The sequence below is a fragment of the Erpetoichthys calabaricus genome, chromosome 4 (genome assembly GCF_900747795.2).
Source record: "Erpetoichthys calabaricus chromosome 4, fErpCal1.3, whole genome shotgun sequence".
Taxonomy (NCBI): domain Eukaryota; kingdom Metazoa; phylum Chordata; class Cladistia; order Polypteriformes; family Polypteridae; genus Erpetoichthys; species Erpetoichthys calabaricus.
This window is the reverse complement of record NC_041397.2, coordinates 316685858-316703576: the sequence shown is the minus strand read 5'-3', so window position 1 is coordinate 316703576 and position 17719 is coordinate 316685858. Positions and strand designations below refer to the sequence as shown.

Below are 17719 nucleotides of genomic sequence, written 5' to 3'. Positions count from 1 at the left end.
TCTAAACTTACAGCTGATTTTATATTTGTTACAGAGCTCATTGATCTACCCTGGTCAACTGTAAGTGCTATTATTGTGAAATAGAAGCATCAAAGAGCAATAACAGCTCAGCCATGAAGTGGTAAACCATGCAGACTTACACAGCATGGTAGCCGAGTGCTGAAGTGCATAAAAATAGGCGTCTTCTCATTAGCACAAAATTTGAGCATTGGGAGCTTCATGAAATGGGTTTACTTAGCTGAACAGCTGCATGCAAGTCTAAAATCACTATGTGCAATGCCAAGCGTCTGCTGAAGTGGTGTAAAGCATGCTGCCATTGGATTCTGGTGCAGTGGAAAAGTAGAGTGATGACTTATGCTTCACTATCTGTCAATCTGGGTGGGCCAATCTGGGTTTGGCAAGATGCCAGGAAAACGCTACTGTCTGCATTGTATAGTACCCACTGTAAAGCTTGGAGAAGAAAGGATCATGGCAGGGTTTGTGGTATGCTCCTTTGTTCCAGTGAAAGAAGGGTCTTGGTAGCGATACAGCAGACAGAGGCATTTAAGACAATTGTATGCTTCCAACTTTGTTGAAGATCCTTTTAGTCCCTACATGACTGTGCTTCTTGAATTGTGCCAGGTCCATAAAGATATGGATGAACTTTAGTGGCCTTGATAGAGCCCTGACCTCAACCATATTGAACATTTCAAGAACATACTATGGAGAAAAGTATGTAGACACCTGACTATCATACCTATATAAGCTTGGTGAACATTCTCATTCCAAGACCATCTGCATTAATATGGAGTTGGCCTAGCAATGTGGCTAAAACAGCTTGCTCTTTTCTTACCAGAAGATTTCAAGTGTGTCTGTAGGACATTTTTCCCATTCAGCCAAAACAGAATCTGTGTGGTCAGGTACTGGTGCTGGACAAGAAGACCTTGCTCACAATCAGCATTCTAATTTATCCCAAAGGTGTTCGGTAGGGTTAGGATCAGGGCTCAGTGCAGGCCACTCAAGTTCCTCCATGTTCCCTGACTTTATACACAGGGGCACAGTCATGCTGGAACATAAAGAGGACTTCCCAAGCTGAAGTGCACAATTGTCTAAAATGCATTTGTAAGCCACAGTATTAACAGGACCCTTCACTGGCACCAAAGGGCTTAGCTCCAAACCCTACCATGATCCCTCTTCTACCAGATTTTACACTAGATACTGTGAATTTCAGAAGGTAGCATTTTCCTGGCATCTACCAAACACAGATTGGTCCATCAGACAGATAATGAAGTGTGAGTCATCATTCTAAAGAACATGTTTGCACATAGTAATCTTAGGTGCAGCCATGGAAAGCTCTGAAGCTCCCAATGCATAGGTCTAGTGCTGACTTTGTTCCAGAGGCAGATTGGCCCTCTGTTGTGAGTAATGCCACAGAGGACAGACCATTTTCACACACTTCAGCACTCAAGAACCTCGCTCTGTGAGTTTGCGTTATGTACCACTTCATGGCTCATCGACACTTCTACTTCACAATAATAGCATTAATTGTCCCAAGCTAGATTTCGCAGAACAGAAGTTTCGTGTTCTGATGTGTGGCATCCTATGACAGTGCAATGTTTAAAGTAACTAAACTCTTCAGTCTGCCAGGAGAGACTGCATGGCTTGGTGCTTGATTTTATGCATCAGTTAACAATGCAACAAATGCATTTAAACATTTGGAGAGGAATCCACACGCTTTTTGGCCATATGCTGTATCACACAATTTACAATTGCGTACTGTTATACAGTATATATCATTCAAGTTATTATTATCTGCTGTACCTTTAATAACAACTTACGTCTGACACTCATCCCACAAGATGGAGTAGAAATGATGAAGAAATGAGAAATGCAACATATTTCTGTGGAATTAAATTCACAGCAGTGTTTCCAGGTTCTTCTCCTGAACTCTTGGTTTTTTCAGTGACTACAGGAGAAGCTTCAGGTTCTATGACAAAAAAATATATAAATAAAGAAATAAATAAGTATATGACAGGATTGTACATTATACAACATCATTTAAAATTATAAAGTACCCCTAAAATATGGAAAGCAGTATCATCCCCTGGTAATACACAAATAGTGCATCAATGCATCTTACAGTTGCATACAGCAGTGTTTCTCAAAGTGAGGTTTGTGATACATGTCAAGTAAAGGTAAGTAATTCATAAATATCACATACACTTGATGTATACAGGAGAAAGGAGGGTGAAATGACACCTTTTATTGGCTAACTAAATAGATTACAAATGCAAGCTTTCAAGGCAGCTAAGGCCCCTTTATCAGGGAAGGTGTAATACAGAAAGTGAAAAATACTCTAGATTATATCGGGACAGCAAAGTGATTTTTGTCTTTCATCTTAACAAACTTTTTGTTCAAACGTTGGCAAAATTAATAAACCTTAGATGAATTAACCCTGAAAGAAGAGAACAATGAACTAATAAAATGTAGAGATAAGATAACCATCACTAGAGAAAGTCCTGTAAGGTTTTTTTGAAGTTCATTGTCTGTAAGATAGGCCACTGATGTAGTCAGCTGGTCAATCAGTCTGTTAGTCCACATATCTGGTCATAAAACTCTTGTCTCTATTCAGACCATTTGTAGAGTATTGAACTTAAGCATAAGTTTGTATTCCCATTGATCAATGGCCATGAGTACCATTCACAGAGAGTTGGGGAATGGCTGCAATCACCGCATTGTAAGATGGTGAGAGATGTACCCTTAGGCACCCTCCTTGGTTCAGAGATGGTTGTTCCTTTTTCACATAAATGGCCTCCTTGACTCCTCGCTCAAACCAGCGTTCCTCCCTGTCCAGGATATGCACATCTTCATTACTGAAAGAGTGACCACTGTCCTGTAGGTGTAAATAGACTGCGGAGTCCTGGCCTGACGAGGTCACTCTTCTGTGTTGTGCCATCCGCTTCACCAGTGGTTGTTTGGTTTCCCCGATGTATGATTCACGGCAATCCTCTTGGCACTTAACTGCGTAAACTATATTACTCTGTCTGTGCCGGGGCACCCGATCCGTGGGGTGGAGCAATTTTTGCCCTAGCGTGTTTTGGGGTTTCAAAGCCACCGAGACCTAGTGCTTTGAAAAAATGCATCTCAGCTGTTCCGATACTCCTGACACATAAGGGATCACCAAAGGTTTTCGCTTAGGCAGCGGTTGTCCTTCCTCTCTCCTGGATTGCTTAGAGTGTTCTTTAGGTGTCTTCTCTGCTTTAACAAAAGTCCAGCTGGGATAACCACATTTTCTCAGGGCCTTTTTGATATGATGTTCTTCTGCTTCCCTAGCCGCTGTGTTTGTGGGTATGATATTTGCTCTGTGTTGTAGAGTCCTGATGACACCTATTTTGTGCTCTAATGGATGGTTTGATGGAGTAAAACCATAAATACTGATTTGTATGCGTTGGTTTACGGTACACATCAACTTTCACATGTCCTCCATTGCTGATGGAAATTTCACAATCTTAGAAAGCTAGCCTGTCACGTTTCATGTCCTCCCTGGTGAACTGGATGTGTTTGTCCACTGAGTTGATGTGGTCAGTGAATTGTGGTACCTCCTGAGATTTGATTTTCACCCAGGTGTCATCCACATACCTGAACCAATGGCTCGTTGGTGTTACAGGATAGGATGATAGCGCCCTCTTTTCCACTTCTTCCATATACAGATTGGCCACAATAGGTGAAACTGAGGAACCCATGGCGCACCCATGTTTCTACCTGTAGTACTGGCCTTTGTATATGAAATATGTGGATTGAAGACACAGTTCCAAGAGCAAACACACTTGGTTGATGCTGAGAGTGGTCCTTTTTCTGAGTGTGGGGTAATCCAGTAGTCTCTTACGGACCACCTCCACTGCTTCCGTAACTGGAACACAAGTGAATAGAGATGTAACATCATACAAGACCATAGTGTCATCTGCCTCCATAATGACATCTCTCACCTTCTCCACAAAATCCAAAGTGTTCTGAATATGGTGTTTTGAGCTGCCTACCAACGGGTTGAGGACAGCGGCCAGAAACTTTGAGATGTTACATGTAACCTGAATTGATTATGCAGACAATGGATCTTAATGGTGCATCCTGTTTATGTATCTTCGGTAAACCATACAGACTTGGTGTAGCTTCCCCTGGGTATAATCTGTGGTATGAGGTCCGGTCAATAGCATTGTCAGGCACTAACTGCTTGAGATAATGTATCACCTTTGTCCTGTAACCACTACCTGGATCTCCTTTTAGGAGTTCATAAGTGTTTTTGTCACTAAGCAGAGACAAAAATTTTCTCATGATAGTCCATCTGGTTTAGCACCACTGTGCACCTCCCCTTGTCTGCCGAAAGGATGATGATGCTGTCGTCCTTACTGAGTGCCATGAGAGTCTTCCTCTCCTCAATACTGATATTGGGTGCAGGTGGCTAAGCATTGTTGACACATGCCAAAACGTTTATCTACAGTTGCTCTGCTTCCACATCTGCTATGTTGTTATTTCTGATTGCTAGTCAATGGTGCTAATTCGATCATTAGGCCAAGGTACTGTTTATAAGGTTGGAGAAACCTGCAGTCAACTGAGATTGAGAAAGTCACTTGGATGAGTGATGAAACGTATCAGAAAAAAAAAAAAAACTATGTCCAGGTGAACAGAATCAACTTTCTAGAATTTCCTTACCTGGATTATTGAGCATACATCGAGACTTACATGACTTTCTCTAGTGATGGATATTTAATCTCTACATTTTATTAATTCATTGTTCTCTTCTTTCAGGGTTAATTCATCTCAGGTGTATTTATTTTGCTAACATTTGAACAAAAAGGTTGTTAAGATGGAAAAAAATATCACTTTGCTGTCCCAATATAAGCGAGAGTATTTTTCAATTTCTTTGTTACATCTTGCCTGATTAAGGGGCCTTATCTGCCTCAAAAGCTTTCATTTGTAATCTATTTAGTTAGCCGATAAAAGGTGTCATGTCACCCTCCTTTATCCTGTATCAATCTATGGCTAACACAGTACAACACTCCACTGCTATGGATATACTTGATGTACTAATGGTCTGGTTATTCTCTTCCTCTTTATTCTCTGTATTTTAAAAAATTTCCACAAGATATAAAACTTAAAGGCAAAATAATGACCTTTATTAAACCAACCAAAGCAGCATTACAAAACAAAGACTCTTTCCAGATAGTGCAACAGCATCAGCCTATCCCAGAAACCCTGTTTTCCGACAGCCAATCAAAATCTGACTAGCTGTCACCATGCGTCTCTCTGACTTGTACATCAGCTTTTAAACAACAATACAGCAATTTAAAAGCTTGACCTTTTTAACACAGTCTGAGACCCTCTGAACAATGCATGAGTATAAGCATAGAGACGTACATTTGTGCCAGTCACTCCCATGCTCTGAGCCAATAAAAATGATTGTGAAGTCTTGAATCACTCATATTGCATATCTAACTGTCAATCACTTATGACTCTGCTTAGCTCAGTCACATGGAAGCTAATTGGTTAGACTGGAGAAAAAAGAAAACTTTTAAGTAATGGATAGATTTGTGGGTCAAGTGTCTATTTTGTGAAGCGAGGAAAAGTTAAGTTCACCTAAAAGGGAAAATATGATGATAATTAAATACAGTTTGTCTTTGTGAGTGCACATTTTCAGCACTAACTGCTATCAAGACAAAGTACAGGGCATGGTTGCATGTGGAGGACAACATCAGTCTGCCTATCAGCCATCACTCTCAGAACTGAGAAACTACGCAGACAAAGACAGAAGCGCAACCATCTCAAAGATTTACTAGGAGCTCGACTGAATATGCAAAAATGTGGTGTAGTGCAGTTCTAAATCTAAACAATCTGAAATGGTCTTTTACTTTAATACAAATGATGAAGCTCAAAGTGCTTTACAAGGTGAAGAAAGAAAAAATATAAAAATAAAATTAAATTAAAATCAAATTAAATTAAAAAGAAACTGTAACATAAACAAAATTGACATTGTTTAAAAGTAATAATATGCATTTTATTTCATATTTTCTCAAACGTTTTCTCTGAAATTGGATAAAAATGTATCTTCAGCACAAAAAAAGTTACTTCTCGTGTGCATGAGAAATTATCCTGTCACAAGATATTTTCACGTGTCATTAGATATTTTTGTGTGATAACAAGAAATTGTCACTCAGTCATTGTCCAACCCGCTATATTCTAACACAGGGTCACAGGGGTCTGGTGGAGCCAATCCCAGCCCAGCACAGGGCGCAAGGCAGGAACAAATTCCCGGGCAGGGCGCCAGCCCACCTCAGGGCACATTCACACACACACACACCAAGCACAATTTCCGATCACCAATGCACCTAACCTGCATGTATTTGGACTGTGGGATTAAACCGGAGCACACGGAGGAAACCCACGCAGACATGGGGAGAACATGCAAACTCCACGCAGGGAGGACCTGGGAAGAGAACCCAGTTCTCCTAACTGCAAGGCAGCAGCGCCACCCAACAAGAAATTGTTTTATTTTATTTTTTTTGGTCATTTAGAGGTTCCGGAGAATTTGGTCATAGCTTAAAAAATGTACCCCACCCATTGAGTCTGAGGCTACTCCTTGACCATTAGGTTGCTTCCATTGACGGCTCAGAGAGCTTCATTTAAAAATTAAGATTTACTGTAAGCCTTCCTATGTTCCTCTGAGACACACTTTCCATTATGTCTGTAAAACTGAATCTATTTAAGCTTCTTCTTCCCCCCAAACACACCACCAAGGCACTTACTGTATTTCCATATGTTACTTGGACAAAAATAAAGTCAGTGGTGTCTTCTCAGATTCTTGATAGCAATTCATCACTTGTTCATACACATTGTCCTTTTCATACTATGGAAGATGTGGATTTTCCGCAATTGCCCTCAATTCATGATCCAGTCTATCAATGGCAATGGACTCAGAAAGTCTTCAGACCCCTTCACTTTTTTCATATTTTTGTTATGTTGCAGACTTGTGCCAAAGTCATTTACATTCTTTTTTTTTTCAAGCAACCCTTAATACCCCCAAATGACAAAGCAAAAGACAGATTTTAGAATGTTTTGTAAAGTGTAAAGAAATAAAAAAGCTGAACTATCCTATCGACACAAGTTTTTCAGAGCATTTAGTCATTACTTCATTGAGGCCCCTTTGGCAGTGACTGCAACTGGGAGTCTTCTTGGGTCTGATGAGAAAAGCTTTGCACACCTGGATTCAGGAATTTTCTGACATTCTTCTCTGTGGATTTTCAAAAGGTGTGTCAGGTTGGATGGAGACCACAAATGTTTCCAGGTTGTTCCAGCTATATTACATTGGGTTTAAGTTTGGGTGCTCACTGGGCCACTCAAGGATATTCTCAGAGCTGTCCCTGAGTCACTCCTGTATTGTCTTTAGCTTGTGCTTAGGGTCATTGTTCTGTTGGAAGTCCAGTCTCAAGTACATACTGTTCTGGAGCAGGTTTTCTTTAAGGATATCTCTCTTCTTTTCTCATTTTGCCATTCCCTCAACAGCCACACAGCATGATGCTGCCACCTCCATGTTCCACAGTTGAAATTTGCATTTTTCTAGTTATAACATGTGCCTGGTTTCCTCCAGACATGACTCTAATCTTGGTTTCATCACTCCAGAGAATCTTTTAATCATAGTCCCTGCCAACCCATGCCCTGTAGATGCCTTTTTTGTAATTTCCAAGCAAGTATCTTTTAATGAGGGGAAGCCTCTGTCTGGTCACTCTTCATAAAGTCCGGATTGTCCTTCTGAATGTTTCTCTCGTCTCCACACAGGTTCTCTTTAATCATTCAGAGTAAGCCTAAGGTTCTTGGTCACCTCTCTTACCAAGCCCTATATTCCTAAATTATGCAGTTTACTCAGGTGGCCAGCTTCAGAACGAACTGTGGTTGCTCCAAACTTCTTCCATGTAAGAAATATGAAGGCCAATGTGCTCTTGTGAACATTTATTGCTGTAGGCATTTCCTTAGATCTCTAACTCAACAAAATCCTGTCATTAAACTCTGCAAGCAGTTGCTTTGACCTCATGGCATTAGATTTTGATCTGTTAGACATTGTTAGCTGTGGGACCACATATTGACAGATGTATGCCTTATGTAGTCCGGTCCAATTAACTGGTGTCCACAGGTGGACTACAAACAAGGTGTAGAAACATCTCCATGAGAATCAATATAATGGGTCACACATGTGTCAAATTTCAAGTGTCATAGGAATACTTTTGTCAACTTGAGATTCAGGTTTTTTTTTTTTTGTTAATAAAATTTTAAAAAATCCTAAAATCCAAGTTTCACTTTATCATTCTGGGGTTTTAAGTATTGCTTGATATGAGGAAAAATTATTTTTTATCACAAGGCTGCAGCATAACAAAATGTGGAAAAAAGTGAAGGGATCCAAATACTTTCTGAATCGACTGTATGTTGGATTTTGTTGAAGGATGTGATTTTAACTGGTCTATACATTTTTGAGGCACTAAATACATTTTAGCAGACTTGTTAGAAGAATAGGTGGAATCAAGTGGGTGGTCTGCGGTACCTTGTGCATCCTAACATTTTGTGACGGTGACGCAACCCCGCCGCACTACAAGTCCTGCTTCAACAGCGCCTTTGCAGCCCCATCACACAGTAGAGTGTCCGTTGGCCATAGAAAACTCATCACCGTGACAAGTTCACTCACAGCTCTCCATGTAGAGCATCCCTCTGCCAGTGACCGATCACTGAAAGGGAGTGGGGGGGGGGGGGGGGGGGTGGGGCTTATTTTAATTCGGCCAATGACCTGGCCCAATTTCTCTTTGTCTCCTCTCCTCCAGAACGGAGGGATCCCGATCGCGGATCAGCAGCCGTGAGACCAACCTGACGAGGAGGATTATCAGTACCTGGACTGAAGGAGGGAGCCGAGGCAGAATGACTAATGAAGTCACTGCTTGCTTGCAGTGTTTGTGTGCCACAGAGTGGTAGCTCCCGCTTCAATAAATACGCTTGCTGTTCCTGTTTGAAGGCTGTTAATAAAGCTGATCATTCTGAAGATTGAGACCCAGCCTCATGTTTTTGGGTGTAAGAGAGTGTCTCACGTATCACAATTTGTACTAAAATAAATCCTAAAAATCCCTCAAAAATTATTTTTACAGCTTCAGCTAATGTAAAGATGCTAATAATTACCAAATACACTAATTAAATCTGTCTATTTTAACTTGCATATTTTTTGTACAGTATTTTTGTCTATTGCATGTTTGAACTTGTTGGCATGTTTGAACTTGTCGTCAGTACAGCATGCCTGCGCTTCATACTCAAAAGTCCTGCATGTACAAACAGTGGCATGGCAGTCTGAGCAACTCCTTACAACACCGTTACAAAATATTTAAGGAAGAATGTGATATCTGTCTCTTTTATTAACTCTTTCATGGCTGAATATTTTTTCCAAAAAACTGAGTTTTCTGAAAAGCACACGAAGCAATTGTTTCACACATAAGTCAATATAAAACATCTGTCGCTATATGGTGTGGCTGCTGTTGGCGCATGTTCAGCATCTCAGTGAGGGGGCACCTCGGTGGTCAGCAGGGATGCATGGTGAGCCAGCTGACTGGCTGTCTCCGCACAGCAGATGGGTGGCGGTTGCAGTGTGACACAATCTGGTTTGTACCTATTGTCATCATAAGTGGTGGTCCTCCAGGCAAATACTGCTGTAGGCACATCAGCTACACGAAAGTGTTCAGCACCACGATCAGCTGGGGACCGATCAGATGCTGGTACCTCACTTTCGTTTTTGATATCCATCTCCAGATCACTTGCTTCAAACTCGGAGTCCTATTCAACAAAATTACATAAAACGTCCACGGAGTATTTTGCTTTGCACATTCACTTTAGTCTCTCGCCAGATGTCGGTACCATTTTAGAGGTTGCTTGCTCTTTGCTACTCATGCATGTGTAGGGAATCGAGGTTTAAAGGTGGAGTGGTGGCTGTGATGCTAGGGATCTGCACTGGCAATCAGAAGGTTGCTGGTTCGAATCCCATAAAATGCCAATAAGGACTCTGCTCTGTTGGGCCCTTGAGCAAAGCCCTTAACCTGCAACTGCTGAGCGCTTTGAGTAGTGAGAAAAGCGCAATATAAATGCAAAGAATTATTATTATTAAAGCCATGTAACTTTCCTTCTAGCAAAGAGAGTCAAACTAAAACATAAGAGTAAGTTTTGTTGCAGTTTACAGCTGATTACCGTCCTCTACTCCTGAATTTTGACAAAAGTCTACATCAGCCCTAAGAGTTAAGTCAATAAAATATTAAAAATGCTCCAACTTTCAAAACAGATAATCCAATCCCTAAACCCAAATGCTCTCAAATGTTATGCCATGTGTACATTTTCTAAAACTTAAGAAAGCACTTATTTTGCCACGAGTACAATAAATAGATAAACATGCATCAATTCTTCAGATTGTTAATTTGCTGCCAGGTGAGAGGAAGACTTCCTTTTACTGAGTTTAGAGTGCGAGTGACACTTGGGACCAATGCTTTTAGTGTTCTGTACATCCCAAGTGATGGTCAGGTCTAACCTAAGGAGGTCAACTCTTCTTCTGTATTGTGTAAAGCACTTTGAGCAGCATTCCTTGTATGAAAATATGTTATAGAATTAAATGTTGTTGTTGTTGTGTAATCAGCATCTGTAATTCAGTCATCTCCTTCCTTGTACTGGGTGGCGTCACATTTGTGCCAGTTAAAGGCATTTTTCCCATCCTGAACTGGCTTTGTGAATTTGACTTTGACATGTCCATTAAGCAATGGAAGGGGGTGCCTGGCAGTCCTTGAGTCAGGGGACAGACGATGGACAACACAGCCCTCAACAAAAAAGGAGCTCCTCAGTCTGTTACTACAGGATCTGATTGCCCTATATCACTTTCCTGATGGTAATGGGTCAAATAGATGAATTCCTGGATGTGTTGTGTCCTGATCAAGGGCCCATTCTTTGTTACTCAGTCGACTAGTGTAAACACTGTTGAGGTTTGGGAGGACAACCCCAATGAAGCATTGGGCAGCTTTCACCACCTAAACGAGGTTATTGCAATCATCAGCTGTGTAGCTGGCATACCATAAAATTGAGCCCTAGGCCAGAACACTTTCAAGAGTGTTGTGGTAGAAGTTCTTCAAAAGCATTTGGGGTAGATGGGCTTGTCTCAACGTCTTGAAAAAATTCAGGTGTTTTTCAGCTTTCCCAGTTAATTAAGTACTATTAAGAGACCATGTAAAATCCATTGATATGTAGACTCTTAGGATCTTCACACTCCCTATCATTTCTACTTTTCCGTGCTGTGTGTATTGGGGTAGGTGGGCTCTCACTTTTGTTCTCCTGTAGTCTACAATTATTTCCTCTGTCTTACTTGTGTTCAGGATTAGATTGTTATTATAGAAAATTGTATTCTTAAAATTGGTAATCTCTGTGTATTAGAAAAATATTATAAACACATGAGAAAAGTAGACACTATATTTTACTAAGAATTAAGATGTAAGAGTTTGGATTAAAAAGACATACCTATATATGGTTTATTATTCTGTATGAGGTAGAGACCACCAATAGTTTATTAAGTCAAAGAAATGCAGGAGAGTTAGAGAAAGATGAGCCCCTCGCTTAGAGAGAGAATATGAACTCTTTGGCTGTAAATTATAGTAGCAAGCAAGAACATTCCTTATCGAACAGATAAGATAGACAGAGTGGGGTTTGAGACCCCCTCAGCTACGAATTATTGATAGAATCAATTAGGGGCAGGACTAGAGCAATGGAATGCTAGCAGTCAGATGAGGAAAAATAATGACTCAAATGATCAGAATTGTAATAAAAGTAAAAGGTACCCATTGCTGGGGGCTCATTGTTCCATCGAAAGTGAATCTGTATGCACGTCATACAATAAAGCTTAATTCTGCTATCTGTTCTGAAGTCTCTGAGAGCCTTCACTGGGGCTGAGGATGCCCTATGCCGTGTCAGCCTGCTTCAACATAATCATTGCACCATTTGGCCAAGTGTGCCAACTCCATGCTGTTGACTGTCTCAACTTTATCTGAAATCAGGCCCACTACCATAGTGCCATCTGAAAATTTCACGATCATATTTGAGGGGTGTATTGGGGTACAGTCTTGCATGAGGAGAAAAGCAATGGGCTAAGCACATAACCCTGTGGAGATGCTGTGTTCAGGATAAGTGTGGAAGTGTGATATAGCAGGTCAGTGGCTCAGATGGAAAGGCCAGTTTTTAAATAAATATTCTCCACACTCGTAGCTTAAAGAGGAGGCATGGTAGTGTGGCTAGAGTGGTTCCCGGGCGCAGTATGGGCTTGGGTGTTTCCACACTGAAGTGTACAGGTGTGGGATCGCACATGTTTGCAATTGATGTCGGGAGCTGCTAATGGCCGCACCTGTGCCACATCCCCATTATAAATAGTAGAAGCGCAAATGTGGTGAGGAGACAGAAAACGAAAAGGACGGAGGTTAAAAAGGAGAAAAGGCAGAAGACTGGAGAAAGAGCAAGTGTAGGAGCAAGCAAACGAGAGAGAGAGAGCAGGCTCACTGTAATAATGACTGGCAGCTGGGAAGTGAGCCCTAGTGGGGTGTTTGGCTGGCACTCGGGGGCAGATGGATTGGGTCAGTCCTGCTGAGTTTTTCAGAGGAGCAGAAGTGACCACGATCGACGACGGCTTGCCGCATAAGGCCGCGGAAGACAGTGGGAGTTGGAAGCTTGGGAGGTTGATGCCCCAGCATGAGCGCCCTGGTCGCTTGGGAACCTGAGTCTCGGTCATTATTGTTGTTTAACATTTTTTTAATGGATTTATTTATTGGATTATTTTAACTTCCACATTGCACCTAATTTTATGGATTATGTATTTATTGAAATGTTTTGAACACTTTTTGGTTTGGACTATTTTATATAAAAGCACTTCTGCACTTTACACCATCCCCTTGCTTCACTTGGTGTCCTCATTGTCGGGTTCAATAGGTTCCCTAAAGAGAGATGGAAGCATGGAGCAGGACCTGGATCGTCACAAGAGGAAGTACTGCACGTCTTCCTATTCTAACACTCTGTGTTCTGTTTGTGAGAAGGTTCAGCACCCAAGAGCAGACTGAAGTGTCCAAGCCAAAGTGGCTTAATTTACCAAACACTTTCAGGGGACTAATAGTAAAAAATGCTGAACTAAAATTCACAAACAACATCCTCATATATGTGTTTGGCTGTTTTAAGTGGGATAATTCTGTGTGGAGCATAGTATAGACAGTGTTCTCCGTGGAATGGTTTGCCTGATATGTAAACTAGCATATGTCCAGACCTGGGTGTATAACTGATCTAATGTCCGAGAGTACCATTTAAAATTGGGTTAAGGAGCAATAATGGAGGATTTCAAGACATACGGAGACATGTTCCTTCTGTAGTGAGAGGTTAAATATGTTTGTGAACACACACGCAAATTGGATAACACACACCTTCAGTTTCCATCTGGGCACTCCTTCAGGTCCGGTAGCTTTGTGGACATTAACTGTTTGAAAAGTGGATCTTACCTATTGGAGCTATAGGACCAGTGACTGCTCTCCTACATAAGATGCAATATGCGGGGCAGTTCCTCCTTCATTGTGAGCAAAGAACCTATTTATAACATCAGGGAGATATGTGTACTCAGATGGCTGCACTGTATCACTCTTATAATTAGTCAGTACCTTTACTTCCTTCCACATGCTATGGAGGCAGTTATTCACAATATTCCTCTATGTACTATTTATATTTCTTTTTGATCTCTCTAATGTACCTCTTATAGAAAACCAGCGTGTCTCCTGACCTAAAAGCCATGTCCCATTCTTTCAGTAGGGTACGCAGATAACAGTCAATTCACAGTGTCTCATTGGGGAGCCCATTCAAAATTGTATGTATCCAGAACGACTGATGTTAAATTCTCCAGATATGCTCCTTGACTGAACACCTCCCAATTTGTGCAATCAAAACAGTTCTGCAGCACTGAGATTTAACTGAGTGCCGTGTCCACACAGACGGTCATTTAGAAGTGTCCATCCATCCATCCATTTTCCAACCCGCTGAATCTGAACACAGGGTCACGGGGGTCTGCTGGAGCCAGTCCCAGCCAACACAGGGCACAAGGCAGGAACCAATCCCGGGCAGGGTGCCAACCCACCGCAGGACACACACAAACACACCCACACACCAAGCACACTAGGGCCAATTTAGAATCGCCGATCCACCTAACCTGCATGTCTTTGGACTGTGAGAGGAAACCGGAGCGCCCGGAGGAAACCCACGCAGACACGGGGAGAACATGCAAACTCCACACAGGGCGGGAAGCGAACCCAGGTCCCCAGGTCTCCCAACTGTGAGGCAGCAGCGCTACCCACTGCGCCACCGTGCCGCCCCTCATTTAGAAGTGTGTCACTTTGAATTTCCAGCCTCTGCATTAATACCTGCCTTTGTGATTTCTTCAAGGACATATTCTGTGAGCACATGGTGCTCAGTCAGTCTTAAACTCCCAACAACTTATTCATCGTTGTAAGCATTTTGAGCATTTCCAACATATTGTGTATCCATCCCAAAATAGCATCAAGAAAGCTTTCCAACTTTTATGTGCCTCCGTGTTTGTTGGAATGGACGTAATACTATCAAGTCTTTAGCTGCTACCACCTATGATTAGGGAAATGTATTCAACAGTTAAAGATTAACCAATAGGAACAGGTTCAGCTGGGCTGCCTTTGTCTTGATTGACATGTGATGAAACTATCATGAAAGCCGGTATTTTGACATAAAGAGTGCTTTCATTAAATGAGCCATTTAGAAATGGAAAAGTCATGTTGTGAAATAACAACTGTCTTTAAAAATAAGACCTTTCTGAAATAAAACCTGTATTAATGAAAAAAATATAATAATTAGATGACTTTTTTTTAAAAAATAGCTGATTTGATTTAATTTTATATTTTTTCACAGTTTATTGACAATTATATATATTGCTGTACTTTTTCATGTGATTATTTCATGTTTGTCATTTTATTTATTTCATTATGGTACAAATGATATCCCATAGCAACCTTGAGCTGAAATCATGTAAATTAGTTTTTCCCCACATCAAGCAACCTTCAATACCCCAGAAAGACTGGAATAACCCATTGATGTTTGTCAGCCATTCTGGCCTGAAGTCTTCTGGATCTGACTCTACAAGCTTCACACAGCCAGCTTTGAAGATTTTCTGCCATTCTCCTCTGTAGATCTACTCAAACTCTACCAGGTAGGATGGAGACTGTCAGCTGGACAGCTATTTTCAGTTTTCAGTTCAGTTTCAAGAGATGTTCACTTAGGTTCAAGCCCGGCATTGGGCTGGGTAACTCAGAGTTGTCCATAAGCCATTCCTGTGTATTTTTTTGCTTTGTCCTGTTGGAAGGTGAACCATGGTCCAGTCTGAGGTCCAGAGCACTTTGTATGAAGTTTTCATTGAGCATATCTCCATACTTTGTTCTGTTCAGCTTTCCCTCAAACATGACTAGTCTCCTGGTTCCTGATGTTAAAGGACATTCCCACAGCATGATGCTGTCCCATCATGCTTCACTACTGGAATAGGATTCTGCAGGTTATTGTTATTTCCACCAGACATGATGCTAACCATCATCAAATCAAAGAATCTTCTTTCTCACAGCCAGAGAGTCCTTACCTGTGTCTTTTACTTAGAAGAGATTTCTGTTTTGCCACTCTGTTATAAAGCACAGACAAATAAGGGGTGCTGCAGTGATGGTTGTCCTTCTGGAAGTTTCTCCCATTGCTACACAGGATCTCAGGAGCTCAACCAGAATGATCTTTGGGTTTTGGTCACCTCACTTACCAAGGTCCTTCTCCCCAGATTGTTCAGTTTGGTCAAGCAGCCAAGTTTGGGAAGAGTTGGTTTGCTTTGTTTGGTTTGGTTGTTCCAAACTTCTTCTAAATAAGAAATGTGAAAGAAACTCTGCTCTTGGTAACCACAAGAGCTGCATCCTTTCCCATATCTGTGAATCAACACAATCCTGTCAGGAAATTCTTTCGACCCAATGGCTTGGTTTTTGCTCAACTGTGAGACCTTCCATAGATAGGTGTGTGCCTTATCTAATGAGTCAAAAACAACTGAATTGACCATGGGTGGATTCCAAACAAGGTGTAGAAACATCTCAATGATGATCAATAGAATGGGGTACATCTGAGCCAAAGCAAAGGGTCTGAAAATTTGTGTTAACGTGATATTTCAGTTTTTTAATTTTAATAAATGTTCAGAAATTCCTAAAATTCTGTTTTTGCTTTGTTATTCTTGGGTACTGAGTGTTGATTGATTAGGGAAAGATGAATTTAAATGATTTAAGGTTAAGGTTGCAACAAAATATGAAAAAATAAAGGAGTCTGAATATCTTCTGAATCAATTTTAAATATTACTTGCCATGCCTCACTATCAGACATTTAGATCGCTGAACTTCCCTTAAAATACTGTAAGAGTATTAGAGTACAGTTTATGGATACAAATCTAGAACATTATAATGATAACAGAGTAGGCCACACAAAGGAACTTACTCCAAATAAAGTCATGGGACATTGTGGAACATGTTTTTGTAGATAGATTTACAATGCTGTTTTCTAAAGCATGCTTTCCAAAATTCATGAAAGCTTTACTTACATATATACAGTACATACAAGCAAGCACTGAGTCTGACTTCCCAACTCTTACTTGTCAAATTCTGCAGCCCTTGTCTGGCTACATAGCATTGTGCTACTTACCTTTAACAGTGAGCTTGACATCCTGTTCTGATTGATGTTGAGGCGGGTAGCACCTATAATTCCCTTCGTCTGTTTTTTGGATATTTAATAACTCCAGTGAAAAATTTCCTTTATCTATTTGTTCTTTGTTTAACGAAATACGGCCAGCATATCCAGGGGCTATGTTGCTTTTCCCAGATGAGAAAATAAGCATGTTAATATTTGGCAACCTTTTCCATACAAAACTGACATTTTGCACATCTAGTGGCTTTGGTGTACTGAAAACACAAGGGAGGAGCACCTTTTTTCCGGAAATTCCAACAATGTCTTCAGGTAGAACTTAAAAAGAAAAAGAAAGAAAAAGAAAAAAAAAACAAAATTAGCTCTCTGTGCATTCTGTTTTATGAACTAACTACCTGTGTTACCTATCTAATCAACTCAAGTTAAAATCTAAGTAATCAACATAGACCTCAGCATAGTCAACATTAACATTTGCAGTGCACCATCTATTGGGATGCAATTTGCAATGCACGTAATAATGAAATGCAATGCATGTGTCATTACAACAGATGGAATATATGGTAAACGGTTTATGCTCTCACCTTTAAAGCAAAGTGGCATCCGCTCATCGCAAGGTGAACACAAGCACACGCACACACACACACGCACGCACATGCACACACTCACACACACACACACACACACACACACACACACACAACACACACACAACACACACACACACACACACACACACACACACACACACACACACACACACACACGCACACACTAGTGTCATTGTAGCTTCACCAAATCCCCAAACCTTCATGTCTTTGGATGGAAAACTGAGCACACTGTGGAAACCCACCAGGAAAAACATGCAAACTCCAGGCAGGGATCACAAGGGACGTAACTCCCTGCGAGACAGCAGTGCTACCGCTCTGCCACC

At 41.0% G+C, this 17719-nt stretch overlaps 2 protein-coding genes across 3 annotated transcripts in view; one reads left to right on the top strand and one right to left on the bottom strand.

Annotated features, from left to right (window-relative positions):
• The window catches only part of LOC114641108 (CD276 antigen homolog), a 722545-nt gene that overhangs the window by 2032 nt on the left and 702794 nt on the right, over window positions 1-17719 (bottom strand). The window contains exon 4 of one of the 3 annotated variants that reach the window (XM_051926016.1): window positions 1818-1966. The exons of the other annotated variants lie outside the window; for them this stretch is intronic. Within the exon in view, the coding sequence (XP_051781976.1) occupies window positions 1827-1966 (140 nt within the window). The 3' untranslated portion in view covers window positions 1818-1826. The remainder of the gene's footprint in view (window positions 1-1817; window positions 1967-17719) is intronic. 3 annotated transcript variants of the gene reach the window in all.
• LOC114641109 (CD276 antigen homolog) overlaps window positions 1-17719 on the top strand; it is a 745815-nt gene that overhangs the window by 86537 nt on the left and 641559 nt on the right.